The following is a 16802-nucleotide window of genomic DNA, read 5'->3' as shown; positions in this document are numbered from 1 at the left end:
GGAGCTTACTCTAGCATGGAGGACATGTGTGACCAGAAATAACTCTAAGATAGAGATGGCATAAAGGTTTCAACTCACCTGACAGGTCTGTTCGGTTGAAAGTGGCTACCTAGGATGCTCTGTTAAGATCTGGCCTCAGCACAAAAGCATGCCGTGACCGATCAGCGGAGCGAGCTGTAGATGCGAGGGGCAGGGGCACTGCGGGCACCGGGAGCTGCCATCCCAGCTGTCATACACAGCAGACTGACAGACGCCATCAAGGGAATCATTTATTAAGGGGATGTGCGAAGACCTCATTTTCAAGGGGGCATGAGAGTTGGACTCTGAAATATGGGTAGGAAGTGGGCTGTCACGGAGATGGGGAGTGGACATTCCTACTAAAGGAAACCACTTGAGCACAGGCAGCAGAGCACCTGATTCAGGGCTTAGCTAACAGTCCACTGTGGCTTGAGAACACGTCTGACACGAGTTGTTAGGTCTTGCTTCAGGAAAAATAACTGGCAGAGATGTGCAGCAAATATATTCTGAAGTGTTTTTTCCCCTTGATTATTCCATATGCACTCTTCCATGTTGTTTCATGGCTTTTGTCAGTTTTGGAAAGTTTCAGAACATTCTGTTGTTTTGATATTCCATTATTTTTTGAACCAGTCCTATTACTGTTCGGCATCTATTTTCACTGTTACAGGCAGCTTACTGAAAACAGTTCGTGGTCCCAGAGCTCTTTTTCCATCTTTTGCATTATTGAAGAGTATGTGTTTGTATGTGTGTTTTTCCTTTAACACACATTTGAGTGTTTACTCTCTATGTAAGGGGACAGTGGTATAAAAAGTGGGTAAGAACAGTCTCTGCTCCATAGAATTTACAGTCTCATGAAGTGAAGACTCACCAAAACGAGTGCTTCTCAATAGGCCTTCGTGTAAGCGCCAAAGGAGCCAGCCACGATTCCAGCTGAGCGAGTCAGGGAAGGGCATGGGGGGAGCTGACATGGAGTTGTGCTTAAAGGGTAAGTAGGATTTTGTGGCCGGGGAGATGGTATTCTGGGCCCAGCGGCAGTGAAATTCAGGGTGTGTCCTGGAAAGATGGTAACAAATGTGTGTCTGTCACGAGATGCCCAGGGGGTTGAGTAAATCGGCCTACAAAGCAGGTTGCGGCTGGAACACAGAACCTCAGGTATCGAGTAGGATATGTAGAATAATGGTTCTCCAAATACATCCATTTCCTAATCCTTGGAGCCTGTGAACATGTGCTCTTACGTGGTAAAAGAGACATTGCAGATGTGTTCGTCAAGAATCTTGAAATGGGGAGATTATCGTGGATTATCCAGGTGGGCCCAGTGTAATCCTAAGGATCCTTAGAGGGAAGCAGGAGAATGAGTTGAGAGGAGGAAATGTGACACCAGAAGCAGAGATCAGAGTGATGAGGCCAGAGGCCAAGAAATCTGGGTGGCCTCAAGAAGCTGGAAAAGACAAGAAATGGATTCCCCCAGACCTTCCAGGAGGAACACACGTCTGCTGACACCTTGATTTAGCCCTGTAGGACCCATTTTGGATTTCTGACCTCCTAAACAAGGTCATAAATCTGTGTTGCTTGAAGGCAGTGTGTTTTTGGTGATTTGTTATAGCAGCCATTCATCAATCTGGGAAGTTGGACTTGACCTTGTGGGTGCTGGTAACAGTTGAGGGGTTTTGAGCAAGGACTGTTACAGTCAGATTGGTGTCTTGGTTTTTAAAACAGAACCCTCTTTGAGGGGCACCTGGCTGGCTCAGTTGGTGGAGTGTGTGACTCTTGATCTCGGGGCTGTGAGTTCCAGACCCACACTGGGTGTAGAGATTACTTAAAAATAAAAGCTTTTTAAAAAAACAACAACAGAATCTCTTTGAGAGAATACATTGTGCTTTTTTCCTTTATGTTGCCTTGTGATGAAAGGTAGGGATCTGGGGGAAGGTACAGAATCGATTTTGAGGTCCCTGAAGTGGCTAGATGAGGCAAACCACCGCAGTTTTCTTTGCCAGTGAGAGTTTTATAACCTTTTGTGTTTCCCTTTTTGCTTTGGCTGTAAGGAAGCACAGGGCTCAGAAGGGCTCATCCAAAGTAAACATCCCACCCTTGGTTTTTGGAACAATCATCTGTCCCCGTTTCCTAAATGTTTTCTGATACCTCTTTTACCTTTATTTTGCCCTCCCTGTGTGCAAACACATACATGTTTCTCCAGGTGGCCACGGGTTCTTTCTGGAGGTAAGTGAGATTCATACTGCGAACACACCAGCTGCACATTTGCTGCTCTGGCCCAGCCCACAGATCCACGGACGCGGCGTGCCCCAGCCCGGGGACTGTCTCTGACCACGAATTCTAGAAACCCACAAGAACCATCTGCTGATAGAATTGTAACCAGATCAAAGCACACTCGTCAAATCTAAGGGCAGAAATAGGGATGTTTTTAACAAAGGATTTCACTTGGTCAGCCCAAATCCATGGTGTAGGTGCAGTTGACATTTCGCTTCCCCAGCATCAACATAATTTGCTGGGTTTTTTCCTCCAAGGACATAAACCATTTGGACCCTACCCTAAGAAATGGAAAATTTAGCCAAATCCTACTCAGTGAAGTTCTATGGGGTGCCAGGCCCTGTGTTAGGCTCTGAAGAGCCAGATGAATATTTGGACCTAAATCCCTCAGCCACATGATGGGAATTAGGAGGGTTGCCTCCTAAGACAGGAGGCAGGTGCCCTTCCAGGAAGAAAGGAGGTCACAGCATTCCTGTTAGTAAAATAACAAACAGCACGTGTCCTCCAGGGATAACCCAATTGTGCTAACATCCAGGTGTGACTGGCCTTGTTTTAACAGGCAGGAAACCAAGTTGCAGAGACTGGAAAGCAATGCATGTCTTTCAGCATGCTCAGGTTTTTCATTCGCAAGGCCTTTCCACGGCAGTGACAGCTGTTGCGTAGGAGTGGGTTTTCCTGTATCTTCCTTATGTGGCTAACCCAGCCCATGAGGTTTCATGTTGGTTACACATTGATATTCTTTTTTTTTTCCCCCACATTGTCCAGTATTCTTAAAACCCCCTTTTTAAAAATCTGCTTTTCTTCTTTTAAGGCATACCATTATTTTATGTTGTCATTCAGTGGATAGGTGATTAAGTTAACAGAAAACGTAGAGTAGCTGTTGGATACAAACGGAAGATAGCAGGCTCATTATAGGCAGAGAATCTGATTCAGGCTTTGGACACAAATCATGCCCAAATAAGTGTAACACAGTCCTAGGAATTCTTGACACCGCCAAGACTTGTCACCTGTGCACCATGATGACCTGCATTTCAAACGGTGTTTGTATGTGAGCGATAGTTAAGAGAGGCCACAGAAACATGAATATCATCGTGCTCGTATGGCATAGTTGTAGGTTTAGTTCTGGATCAAGTTGTCTCTGGAATAACTGACAATTTTTAAATGCCTGGCTTCTAGGACTTCAGAAAATGCTTTATGCCTCTGTGGACTTGAGTCATCTGGGGAAGGTTACAAAAGAAAAGAGTCACCTTGCGCAGGCATTGGATTTGACACATCGGTCTGGTCTCACTCTCTTCTTCTCCTTCCATTTTAGTGGGAACCACATTTTCAAGGGCCGTGCAGCTGGCATAGCAGTGAACGAGAACGGCAAAGGCCTCATCACAGGTAGGAGTGGGAACCGCCTAGAGCCATGGCCAACTGAGCGACCAGCAGCCAAGCCAACATCCCTGGCCTTGCCCCCAGCCAGTCCTTCACCTTGACAGACTGGCCTCCTCCTCTGAATAGTAGGCCAGCACTCTGGGACTCCGGCCCCATGCACTGGCCCTGCTTGTCACAAGGAGGGCCTGAGAAGGAGGGAGTGTCTGTCTGCTCTTTGTCAGGCCTGCTGCTTACAGGAGCTCCCTGGACGGCTCACATAACACTGTCAGAAACATTTATGGCACACAGACTGAATCCCTCCTCTTGTCTTCTGTATGGGCTTGTGCCCGCTCTGGAAATGTATCCCCATTTCCCCCCTGCCTGGCCAACTCCTGCCCATCCTTCAGGTCTCAGCCTAAATGTCCCTTCCTCAGGGAAGCCTGCCCTGACCTCCCACTGTGCACACAGACACTCACCGTACCCAGCAGGCACGCTCTAGGACATCTTTTTTCTTAGTGATCTGTGTAAGGGCAGTCTCCTCTACTGTAAGGCAGCAAGTTCTCTAAGGCCAGAACCAAGTCTACGTGCTACATGAGTGTGGCCTCAGCACAGAGCACAGCCATACCTGGGACATAAGACATTGGCCCGGTGAGTCCCTGTGACTGAACCAGATGTCCTTCATTCATCAGACATTTATTGAGCACACACTGTATGCAGGAGCTGGGGATACGGCAATGCAAAACAGACGTGTGAAACAGCTGCCCTTGGGTTCCTGCTGTCAGGAACTGACATTTTAGGAGGGGAAAACAAACAAAAGCACACGCACACGCACATACACACAAAAGAAATGTATCGGGGTGATACGTGCTCTAGAGATTAAATAATTATATATTAACTTTATTTACATAAATATATATGTACGTGTTATATATAAATATAAATATGTAAACTATACATAATATAATTTATTATGTTAAAATAAGGTTATAGAGGGACTGTGTGGGTATTTAAGATTGTGTGGTCAGGGCAGGCCTTTCTGAGAAGGTGACATGTAAGCCAGACCTGAGTGACAGGACAAAGCCTCGGAAGAGAACCAGAATTCCCTGCAGGGCTGCATGTGGAACACCGTCGGCGTGCCTGGGGAGCAGGGAGATCGCTCACGTGACTGGGTATGGTGAAGGGAGGCAAGGGGTGGGATGCGGTCACAGGGGCAGGAAGGGACCAGTCACACAGGGTCCCCTGGGCCACTGCACTCCAGTCTCAAGAGCCTGAGAGTCTGCCTGGCCATGGTGCCGGGGGCATCAAGGTCCCAGCACAAACCCCCCCCCTTAGGACTCTTCGTTCCATTCCCAGAGAGGGATGGATGGGGAGAGGAAGGCTGTGGTCAGTCCAGAGCTGAGGCTGACAGGGACCAGCTTGTGCCTCCCCAGGCGGGTGGGGGAAATGGCTGGATTCTGCCTCAGCCCTCCCAGAAACAGCCCCCAGGACAGGCAACCCTGCCTGGCCTTGGTCCAGGGACTCTAAAGCAGTTCATTCTTAGTCATTGGTCCTGAAGGCCACTGGATACAATGGAGCCTAGAGATATGAGAGAGGACAAGATAGATACAAACCTTGCCCTTGAGGAAAGCCAACAGCACTCAGGTCCCTGAAAAGTCAAACACCAGGCAAGATTTGGGATGCTGACTGCTGACAGGGTGCAGCCTGGGTGTCCTGGTCCAGAGGGTCCTTTCTCTCAGGTGTCCCAGTCCTCATGGCCAGTGTGGGTGGCCCTTGGGGCTTGACCCTCTCTTCTGCCTCTCCATAGAAAACGTCATCCGTGAAAATCAGTGGGGAGGTGTAGACATCCGCCGTGGAGGCGTACCAGTCCTCAGGAGCAACCTTATCTGCTTTGGCTACTCAGACGGTGTGGTCGTGGGGGATGAAGGCAAAGGACTGATAGAAGGAAACACCATCTATGGTGAGGCGCATGTTCCTGGGGGAAGGGGTCTGGGATCTAGCCCCACCAGGGAGGCAGGAAGCCCAGGTTCCATCTCTAGCTGGTGGGTCCTGAGAAAGTCACTGCCTGTCCCTGGGCCTCAAAGACGCCCTGAAGAACAGCATCAGTCTCAGGCCACAGACACACGGCCCCTCTCTGAATACAGAAGCGTTTCCTAAGTCCCCTTGTAACCCACAGGGTCAGCAAAGCAGAGAGCTTCATCCCCATTTAAAATAGCAGAAGGCAGGAGTTGTGTAAGGACAGGGCCATTCAGGCTCTGACACGTGGGCATCTAACTCTTACCCTTTCTTCTGATCCAAAGAACTAGAAATCTAATGGGAGAACTAGGGTAGCCCTAGAAAGGAAACTGTTCTCACTCCTGCTGTGACTTTGAGCAAAGCCTTACTCTCTGGACTGCATCTCTAGTAATAATAATAATAGCAGCTAACGTGTTCTTTGTAGGTGGTTTATATGCTGTATCACATCCTCATGACTGCCTTCTGAGGTAGATATGGTTATTGACCCCATTTTAAAGATGAGAAAACTGAGACACAGAGAAGTTCAGTAACCCGCTCAAGGTCACACAGCTAGGAAGTGGTAGGGCTGGGACTCAGACGGAGGCCACTTCCATCTCTCTGCAGGACGGGGTTGGGCTGGATGAACTCTGAGGACCCCTTAGTGCTGTCCCTCTGGGCTTGTGTGCTTCCAACCTGGAAGTGTGACCTTCACAGTTCTCAGAGCACTTTTACACCCTATGGAATGATCCTGGTTGTGAGACTGACCTGACTGGTATCCCTCTGGTATGGAGGAGAAGCCTCCAGCCATAAAGGAACTTGTCCGAGGCCATTAGCACACCAGGGCCTCTGTCTCCCAGGCCAGTGCCATCTTTGCTGCCCCTCCTGGGGAGACACTGGGTGCTGCCTCACCCACTGCTCAGTGTCCGTGACAGCTCCTTCCCTGTCCCAGCTAATAAGGGCTGTGGTGTGTGGATGATGTCGTCCAGCCTGCCTCACGTCACCAGCAACCACGTCAGCTACAATGGCCTGTACGGAGTGGCAGTGTTTAGCCAGAAGGACGGTTCTGGGGGGTTCCCTGGAGGTCACGGGGCCCAGGAGAGCTTCAGCGAGGACGGAGATGCCATCCTTTGGGAGACCGAACTGGAGAAGGACGACGACCCACTGCGCCGGCCCGTCACCATAGCTCTTGTTGAGTCTAACAGTATTAATCACAATGGAGGTGAGTGTCTCCCTGCTCCAGAGCCTTCCGTGCTCACACCGCCTGCCTTGGGAGGCACCCTTCTCGCTTTGTTGGCCGCTTCTTTTGGCCACACACCCGATACTCCAGACCTCTGGACATCATCTTCCCTGAACTTAAATCCGTTCTGTCCTGCCCCTCAGCCCCGCCTAGCTCATGCTGTTTCTCTTGCCTGAAATTCCCTTTCCCCCATCCGCACATCCCAAACAACTTGAAGTTCAGAGCCCACTGTGAATGTGCCCTCCGTCCTTAACCTTCTCACCCCACTGGCACTTACAGGGCCTGGGACGGGATGTTTCTCTGGCTGTTTCATCAACTCTGATAGGCTATGAACGTGAGGCAAGGAGCCGAACCCCACTCCTGTCGGCGCCCCTGCCCCACCAGATCCCACACCTGTCATACACATTTCTTTTTTTTTTATTCATTTGATAGAGCATGAGCAGGGGGAGGTGCAGAGGGAGAAGCAAGCTCTCTGCTGAGCAGGGAGCCGGATGTGGGACTCGATCCCAGGACCCTGGGATCACAACCTGAGCTGAAGGCAGAGGCTTAACCATCTGAGCCACCCAGGCGCCCCCGGCATACACATTTCTAATCCATTCTGAGACACATTGTCCACATTTTAACATCTAAGGACATACATTTGCAGTTGATGGCATATCATGGTTTAATTGGCAATTTTTCTTTCTTATACAAAGAATAAGTGTGTTTTAAATCCACAAGTTATCTTAAACTGGATGAAAACTGATAGACATTCCAGTGTTTATTGAATTGAGGAAAAAAAACGTACAGAGTTGATCTAACTGCAGGGCTCCCAAACCTGGCTGATCATCAGGACCACTGTGGTGGGCTGATGGAGGCAGTCTTGTTAAAAGGAGGCTTCTGGGCACTGGCGAGCTCTTGCCCTGGGAATAGCAGAGGGCAGGGAGAGTGGGAGCTGACAGAAAATGAGTTCTGTCCCCTCCCAGTTCAGGGCTTTCTCCGTGTGGCCCTGCTGTCTGTAGGACAGGCAAAGCCACATAATTTCACAGATGCTTGATTTATATTTGCTCTTCCCCAGCAGGCCAGGAGAAGCAGCAGGTAGGTGGCACCAAGAGGTTGGAACTTGCAGGCTCATGGCTCCCATGTGACCCCATATTGTCCTCCGCACCGCCTCCTCCCAGCGCTGCCGATGTCTCTTGCTCTTGGGGTGGGTGGATGACACCACTGGGGAGTCCTCTCCTCTTCACCCCCAGGCCCCCCTGCCCCCCCGTCTCTTCCTGACCAAGTCATGCGGCTCTAAGCCTGCTAAGTTTTACGCTTTTTTTCTAAAAGCATATAGTGTCTCTAAGCAGATACAACCCCAAACACCATTTTCTTTCCAAAATTTCTAACACATTTTAGATATTTAGCTTACAAATTTTTCTATTCAAAAATTACAGAATTTCCCTTGTGAAGAAAATATCCCAAAACAAGAGAGAGGTAGATTCCAGCTCAGTACGGGAAGAGAAATGGAGCAGCTGTCCAGCTGGTAGCTCTGTGTGGAGGTGGAATGGGCAGCCGTAACAGGTGGTGAGCGCCCCGTCACAGGAGGTGCACACAGCAGTGGGATGGCAACACGGGAGGCATGCAAGCACAGGAGGAGAGCCTGGGTCTCATGAGCCACTGAGCCCAAGGAGTCTTGCATCACCTTTCCCTGTTTACCGAGCACTTAAGTTCAGAAGGAACAGAGTTTCCTTGATATTCCTGGTTTGTCATCCATCTTGAAAGATGTAACTCCCAGGGGCCGGTTCTGAGTGTGGCTGCCTCTCCCCCACCTCTCTGCCGGGGTGCACAATTCCGTGGAAGTTTTTCCTGACTGTGTTGTCAGGGCTGACCCTGCTCCCCAACCCCTCCACCCATAGCCTCAGGCCTCTACGTCCAGAGCAGTGAGGTGCTGCACGTCCTCACCAATGTGATCCACGCTAATGGGGACAGAGGGATCACCGTGGCCCAGAGCAGCCAGCTCACCCGCGTGGCCAACAACAGTATCTCCTGCAACCGCCAGAGTGGGGTCAAGGTCGAGGCCCAGTGCAAGGTGGAGCTCCGGGGCAATGGTATCTATGACAACAGAGGCCATGGCGTCATCACCAAGGGCGACAGCACCGTCGTCATCGAAAATGACATCATTGGCAACCGGGGCAGCGGGCTGCAGCTCTTGCCCAGGTCCGACACGAAGGTGTGTACGTGTACGTGTGTGTGACGCGTGGTGCCAGCACCGGGCTCAGCCCTGGGACAGCCCTCGTACTCACCACTGAGAAGCCCGAAGCACTCAGCACCACAAGGGACAGCATTCCTCCTGCCCAAACCCAGCCGGGGAGACGCAGGTGGGGCTTCCCATGGGAGGGGCACGTGAACTGAGCCCTGAAGGAGGGGCAGGAGTTACGAGCAGAGAGCCAGGGTGGGGGTGCCCCTGAGGGTATCTTTCTGGTCTCCAGGTCAAGCCCAGGGCTCTTTCAGCCCTCCCGCTAACAGAACAGTCTCCCACAGGACCTAGTATGCAGTAGGTGCTTAATGAGGAGGGCCTGTGTGCACACTGTTCCCTGAATACCCAGCACCCCCTTCTCCCCTTTCTGTGCCTCTTCAGGAAGCCTCCCCCGACCCCCCAGGCTGTCTGAGGTACCCCTTTTCTGGACATCGGGGTGCTTATGCCCACTGCTGCCTCACAGAGCACTTCCCACAGTGCTTTGCATCTGCTCCTCTGCCTCTGTGTCTCCCCCAGAAGTGAGCTCTCAGCTCCCTTTTGCTGCAAAGCACTGCGCTTGGGTGCTAGGGTTTCAGCGTTGAGCCCGTCCGACCCAGTCCCTGCACTTGTGAAATTACCATCCCAAAGCCTTTCTCTGGTTCTCCAGCTTCATGAGTAGTGTGACTTAGGCAAGCAGTAAATAATTCTTTAGCTCTACATCTGAATACTGTGGAAGCAGAGGAAGGGGGGCGGGGGGGACACGCTGTTGCCTCAGTCGAGCTGCCAATGGTCCTTGCTTCTGGTGCAACCTCCCCTCGCTGCCAGGCCTTTGCATGTTGTTCCTTCTTCCTGGAACAGCCGTCCCCTGCTCTGCATCTGGTAAGCTCCTACAGCTTACCCATCATCCCCTTCGGGAAGCCTTCCCTGGTTCTCCCTGCCTGATCTCGAACACCCTTCCCTGAGCTCCCATGGTGCAATGCTGCCCTACTGAGCACGCTCTTACCCCTCCATTTTATAACAGCTATGTCCCTTACCTGCGCCCCCCCCCCCCACCAGTCTGGGAGTCCCCGAGGTATGACAAGCTCTGACGGTCTCTCCCAGGTAATAAAGAACCGGATCCATTCATTCCGGGCCTACGGCATTGCAGTGCGGGGCCGCGCCAAGGCCCTGGTGCAGGAGAACATCATCTTCCAGGGCAAGACCAGCAAGACCATTTTTCAGCAGATCTCCAACAACCGAGAATGTGTCCTGCAAAACAATAAGTTCCTGGTGTTCAAGAAAAAGTAAGTGTCTGCAGTCTGCCTACACCAATCTCCCAGAACCACAGTGAGGTCACCGGAGAAGCCAGGCCCAGTGACTGTGGCTGCCCTTGTTCCCCACGGTCCCGCCAGCCCTTGGCCCTGGTCAGGTCATTCAGGCCGGTGCTGAGGCCCTGCGCCCGCCTCCCTGGGAGGGAACAGGCTTTAAGAGTCCAGGGTGTGTGATTGCAGATCTCAGCTCTGCCACTCACTGGCTGTGGAACCTCGGGCAAGTTACTCACCACCTGGAGCCTTAATAAAACCCAGTTACCGATGTCTGCATTGTAGCACCAATTTGGGATAAAATCAGGTCATGTGACCTAGCAGACTGGTATTCCCAAAATGTTAACTGCTGGTGCTGCAGCTGTCACTTGCTTTTAATACCTCTGCCTCTGTGTACCACAGTGGCTTCACACACTTCTGCTCCAAACCTTCCTGTCCTTCCCTGTCCCCCATTTCAGTGACCTCACCATCCCTCCACTCTGTTCTGGCAGCAAAACCTCTGCGACCAACTTCCCCCTAACATCACAGTTCAGTCAGTTACTAGGCCTTCTCGAGTCTGACCCCTCCTCTTCCCAGCCGCCATCACCCCTGTTCACGTCTCAGCACCCCTCACCCCGACCTGTGGCCCCGCTGCCAGGATGCTGGTGCACTTGTCTGTGGATGGACTCTGTTCTGCTTGCTTGGTGCTCTGCTCACTGGTTAGGAAGGTGGTGATCATACTGTCGTTGCTGTTGGCATCACTCACTCCTGCACCGCAAATAGCCCTGTCCTATGGCGGCAGCCTCCTACCTTGTGTCCCTGCCCGACCCCTGCAGGCTGTCCTAATGCATCCTGCCAGATTAATCTGTCTGAATCAGCTCTGGTCCTTCACGTCCATGGTCAGAAACCTCTGATGGAGCCCCTCTTTCTCTGTTCCTCTTTTAATTATACACACTCTCAGTAAAAATAGTTGTTGAGAAAACCTCATATATGCATGTTTTGTATATTCATAACTTATAAAGCTTAAAAAAATAGAAATTATAATCTTTTCTACCTACATCCTGGCAATCATATTGTGGACTCCCTGGGGTCTGCTTCCTCCTGCCCCTCTGGAGACCTCAGAATACAGGAATCGCAGACCCATCAGCCTGGCATTATCCACCATGCACTGTTGGGTCCTGATTTTCCTTTCCAGGCTCACTCTCTGCTGCCAAATTCAAATGCTGGCAATTCTTTGAACATACCTCCAGGCTTCTCACTCACCTTACAGTAGCCAGCTTCTAACTATCCACACCTTTACAGTCCTACTCATTGTAACATAATCATCCTAAAAAGGCACAGAAGACATTGTCACTGGCTTAAGCAATTTAGGATTTGGTGTTAAGAGGTGGCTCCTTGTAACTCAAATGACAGAAAGCCCTGAGCAAACCTTTCCCTGACCCTTCATAGTCTCCATAAGAACTCGAGGGACTGGAAACTCACCAACTTCTGTCCCCTACAGATTTGCAGTTTCCAGAATGTCATATAAAAAAAGAAATTGTACAGTATGTAGTCTTCCCAGTCTGGCTTCTCTCACTTAGCCTAGTATACCTGAGATTTGCCCATGGTGTCACATGTCATTCATTCTTTTTGTTGCGGAGTAGTGTTCCCTTATATGGATGTACCACACTGTTTATCCGTTCATCAGCTGAAGGGGTAAGTAGTTTCTAGTTTGGGGTGATTATGAATAAAGTTTCTATACACATGGATGTCATACACCTGGGGGAGAGGGGATGAAAGAGAAGAAAAAGTCACTGATGTTCTCCAGATCCTTATAGACATGGGGAAGCTGAGGCTTCTAGAGGGAACTATTGCAAGTGTAGCTGAACTAGAATACAGGACTTTTGTCCCTTATGTGTCCCACCTCCTTGAGCTTTCATGGACTTGGAGGCAAAACCTACACCTGGATCCAGTGATCCTGAACCAAAGGAAATTGTGCGGGGCATTCAGCAAAAGCTCCAGACTCTCAGTTCATGGACCGTCATTTTGCACCCCCAGATCTGATACGTGGCGCCTGGTGAACCCACCGGCACGGCCTCACCTTGAAAGCTCTCTCCGAGGCCCCTCTGCAGCCCACAGTGGGCAGAAGGTGACAGCCATGGCAACTAGGATCACAGCCCGCGTGGAGGGTGGTTACCACAGCAACCGCAGCGTCTTCTGCACCATTCTGTAAGGATGGGAGCCGCGGGGTGGGGCGGCTGGAGGGCTGTCCAGACTCCGGGAGCAGCAACCCCATACCCTGCACTCAGGCTTGTGGGTGTTCAGGTGAGCCAGGAGGTAAAGGCAATGTCAGGATGGAAGAAGCGGCATCTGAGGGGCTCTAGGCCCCTCTCGGTCCTCCTACTCACCGTACCCCAGAGAAAACAGGCTTCCACGCTTCCTGGGAACTGAGGGAAAAAAAAAAGATTGGTGGGCTTCCTGTCATTCAAGCTCTTATAGAGGTTATGGAGTTGGGGAAAATTGATACTAAAGCTTCAGTCAGGTCTTTCTGTGTGAATGACAGGGAAGTGGTGTTTTACACACACCAAACCCGGACTCTAGTCAGAGAAGAGCAGATTGACTCCTGAGGGAGGAGGTGATTCTAGTGAGGTAGAAAGAGCCCCAGAATTTTCCCCTTTCTTGGGCCTCTCGATCCCTGCAGGGATGCGGCCACGCCCTCCCGGCTATCTACAGAGGCTGGAGGAGTTGAGTTTGGTTCCCTTCAACTTGAACGTGGACTGTGAGGGGAACAGGGAGCCTCTCTGGACAGGCTGCCCCAGGGATGACAAGGGACATGCTGAAAACACAGGCCTCCTTTGAGCAGCCTGGTGCCAGGTTGGGCAAGGCAAGGACGCACGAGACTCCACTCCGCCCTCAGGGAGTTCCCAAACTCAGGAGAATGCTGCCTCAGGTCCTGCGCACACCCCCACCAGCTGCCCCTCCTGGGCACCAGACTGGTGGAGATGGAGGTGCCCAGGTCCCCTCGTCTGTGTCCGTGTTCTCTCATGGATAACTGCCTGCCTCTACTGACCCGACCACGGTTCCCCACTCTGTGCCTTGGCCCGTGCTCTGTCCTCCTCTTGGCATGCCCTTCTCACCATCTGCACATGTCACGTCCCACCTAGTCTTTGAGGTTTAGCTGAGACCCTGCCTTCTCCACAGAGCTCCCGTCCCTGCAGTGACCATGCTCTTCCCCCTCTGAGGCTCTGCTGCCCTTTCTCTGCCCCCTCTCAGGTACTGAGCACTTTCTGCCTTGCTTTGGAGTTTTCTAGGTCCATCCCTGTCCCACTCACCTGCCTGTGAGCTCCCGGACGGTAGGGCCAGGTCTCCCAGTCTGTCCCCAGTTCCTAGTCCAGGGTTGGGATAGGGTCAGTAGCCTGAGTGAGGGGAGGAAGGCCTCCCAAAGGGCTTTACTGTACCGTACTGTGAATGTGTCAAGGTTCCAGAGCCAGGTGGGCACAGATCCCACCTGCTTGAGGATGGGGGCTGAATGCAGGACTGGCTCAGCCAGAACACTCCCCCTCCCACTCGGCTTTTCATGCGGGGCCTTCACCAGCCTGTTGGGGGCGCTGTTGTGCACCTTACCAGTGGCTTCCCAGGCTGGTTCTGCCAGGCCCTCGGTGCTGCTCTCCTGGGCTGGGTGGAGGGGGTGGCTGGAAGGAGCCAGGAGCACTGGCTTCTCCCCAGGACTGTGGGCACATGAGCACCGGCCCCTCTCGTCCCCAGCACTGTCTTTTGCACTTCTCTGGTGGCCCCAGTGTGAGTCGCTGTACAAAATGCCGCCTTTGTTATTTTGTAATGACTCTTCTGTGAGCCAAATGCTTATGAAAATCTCTGCAACCAAAATAAAGTTCTATATTTTAAAAGAAGCCCTCTTGGAGGACTTTCTTGGCCTGGGTACATGCTAGAGCTCCCGGGCGGCCGGGTGCAGGCGCCTGCTTGGCCTTCCCGAGGCTGAAGGAGACAGAGGCCCAGACTGTCGTGTCCATTCGGCTCGTTCCCACGCTTCTGGGTCCCAGGGTCTGGATGGCTGCGTGCAGCCCCCCCTACTGCGGTGGGCTGTGTGGGGATGAGCAGTAACAGTACCTGGAGGAGAGGACTTCACAGTGTGCAGAACGTTCTGAGATCATGAACTCGTTTTTCCTGTATCTGCATGCCACCTGAGGAGAAAGGTAGTACTTATACTTTTCTTCAAATCCTCTTTTTAAATTAATTATTTTTAGAAGAGTTTTAGATTTACAGAACAATTGAGCAGAGTCCCCGTGTTTCCTGGCTCTACCATCTGACAGTCTGAGTGTGGTGCATCTGTCAGAATCAACCGATATGAACTCATTATTACCTGAAGTTAAAGAAGCTGTTCCCCAATGTCCTTTTCCCTTCCAGAATCGTAGCCAAGACATTTAATTTTGCAGAACTAAAAAATGTTTACGTCACTATTAAATACAAAGTTAGTGTTTTCTAATACACATCTAAAACTATTAAAATGAAAAGATAATACCACGAGCAAATAAACCTTTGTGGAAACCAGACATTTGGGGGAAATATGTTACTGCAGTTTATCCTAACCAGCAAAACCTCGTGTATTTTGATACACTGACATGGTCTTATGTTCCGTCAGCAGTATGCCAAATACTGACTTGGTGGGGTCACTGCCCTGTTTTTTTACAGAAGGAATTGAGGCTCTGAATGGTGATGCTTGTTAAGGCCCAGCAGTTGAAAGTTCACTGTCGAATGTTCAGAGCCTGTAGGCAGGAGAGGGCTGGGTAAGGCTGTTAGCTAAAGCTTTGGCAGCAGAAAAAGGAACAGCAGAGACACACACGGTGCCCATCTCCTGCCAAGTCACTTGGCGGTGGGACACCCATCCTTGCTCTTGCGGGGGGGGGGGGGTGCGGAGCCTGCCCTGCAGCAGCCTGCATGAGTGGGCAGGGCTAGCCGTCCCACACAGCAGGCCAGACCTGCCCGCCTACCCGAGAGAACCTGTTCTGATTTTTGTTTTTCCCCTCAAGGGAGCCAAAATCTATCTCTCTGGCTAAATCCTACCCATACTTCAGGATCTTCATTATCACTTCGTAGAACATCTTTCCTGATTCCCTCAAATCTCAGTAGTCCCCCTCCATGTTACCCCATGATGGCACTGAACCCTCCATATTGCAAAAATCTGTTGATTTGTCTGATCCCCTACCCCATGCCCTGTGAAATCCGGCCCTATTGATCCTCTATGCCCAACCAGACCAAGATCACTAAGTGTTGGATGCATGGGTAGATGGATGGATGAATGGAGGGATGGATGAAGAAATAAACCCACCCCCACTCCTAGCATCCCTGCCTTCTGGAGCCCCTGAAGGACACACCTTTTCTGTGACAACCCTCCAGAGATTTGCAGACAGCAGCCGTTTGCCTGTGGGGGCCGTCCTGCTCCTGGCCTCCTCTCGTACGTTCCACTTTGCAGACCATCTCACCCCCCTGGTCATTGCTCAAGACCCACTCCAGTGGTTTGTGTCAGGGGGAGCCCAAAGGCAGAGTGGAGGAGTCCTGTCCTGTATCTTAGGATCTCCCAGCTCTCTGGGTAGCAATTATACATCTTGGGTCCCTTGCTTTCAAACTGCGGTAGCTAAGGGTTCCCCTCTACTGGGTTGTCACAAGGTGAAGGCTTAACCCTGGTACAGCGTGCAACAGGTCTCAGCGGCCCCCCCACCCAAACAGCTTAAACTGTGGCCTCCCTGGCCTTTCCTGCTGGCCAGTCAGGCCCCAAACATTGATGCCTACTGATGCAAGTGTACAAGCACAACAAAGACCAACACAGCTTCATCCGGGTCTCCAAATTCTGTTGAGGCCACTGCCCGGGTATCCTGAGGAGGTCCTGAGTACAGGGAATGGTGGATATGGTGTGGCCAGACCAGACACAAGCTAGCATTGTGTCTTAGAACAGCATATGATCCTACCCGGTCCTCAGCAGCCTGGGGCCCATTCCTTCCAACAACACAAAGAAAGCCTCCTCTCTAAATGGTTCCTCATGGTAGGCTCCCATGGGACCTGATGGGCTTGTTCCAGCCCTAAGCAGTTTCTCCCGACTTGAACATGCTCATTCCATTAGCTCTTTCTCCCTTGTCCAGAATTTTGCATCGTGCAGTTATGGCCATGGGGCTCCAGAACCAATCTACCATGATTAGCATCCTTTTTAAGTGAAGTCGAGCCTAGCATGGCCCTCCTGGTGCAGTCTGAGCAACTCACAACACAGCTGTCAACATCTGCTTGGAACATTGTTCTTGCCTGAGCACAGCTAAAGATCCTGTCTAATTGTCAGGATGGTGTTTCACTCCTGGTTTTGGCCCATCGTTTATGTCATCTATTTGGGCTCCTTGGATAAAAGGCTGATTCTAGGGCTACAGCAGGGAAAATACAAGATGGCTGGAATATCTTGGGACAGAAAGGAAGC

General features: G+C 51.3%; 1 protein-coding gene across 1 annotated transcript in view; it reads left to right on the top strand.

The window, feature by feature from the left end:
* Positions 1–14235, top strand: part of FBXO10 (F-box protein 10) — a 51338-nt gene extending 37103 nt beyond the window's left edge. The window contains exons 6-11 of the mRNA XM_078062208.1: positions 3510–3666; positions 5444–5596; positions 6581–6850; positions 8749–9062; positions 10170–10351; positions 12386–14235. Of these exons, the coding sequence (XP_077918334.1) occupies positions 3510–3666; positions 5444–5596; positions 6581–6850; positions 8749–9062; positions 10170–10351; positions 12386–12560 (1251 nt within the window). The 3' untranslated portion in view covers positions 12561–14235. The remainder of the gene's footprint in view (positions 1–3509; positions 3667–5443; positions 5597–6580; positions 6851–8748; positions 9063–10169; positions 10352–12385) is intronic.
* The last annotated feature ends 2567 nt before the right edge of the window (positions 14236–16802 follow it).

This window comes from Halichoerus grypus, chromosome 14 (assembly GCF_964656455.1).
Source record: "Halichoerus grypus chromosome 14, mHalGry1.hap1.1, whole genome shotgun sequence".
NCBI lineage: Eukaryota > Metazoa > Chordata > Mammalia > Carnivora > Phocidae > Halichoerus > Halichoerus grypus.
Note: the sequence above shows the minus strand (reverse complement) of the source record. Positions and strands in the feature narration are given on the sequence as shown.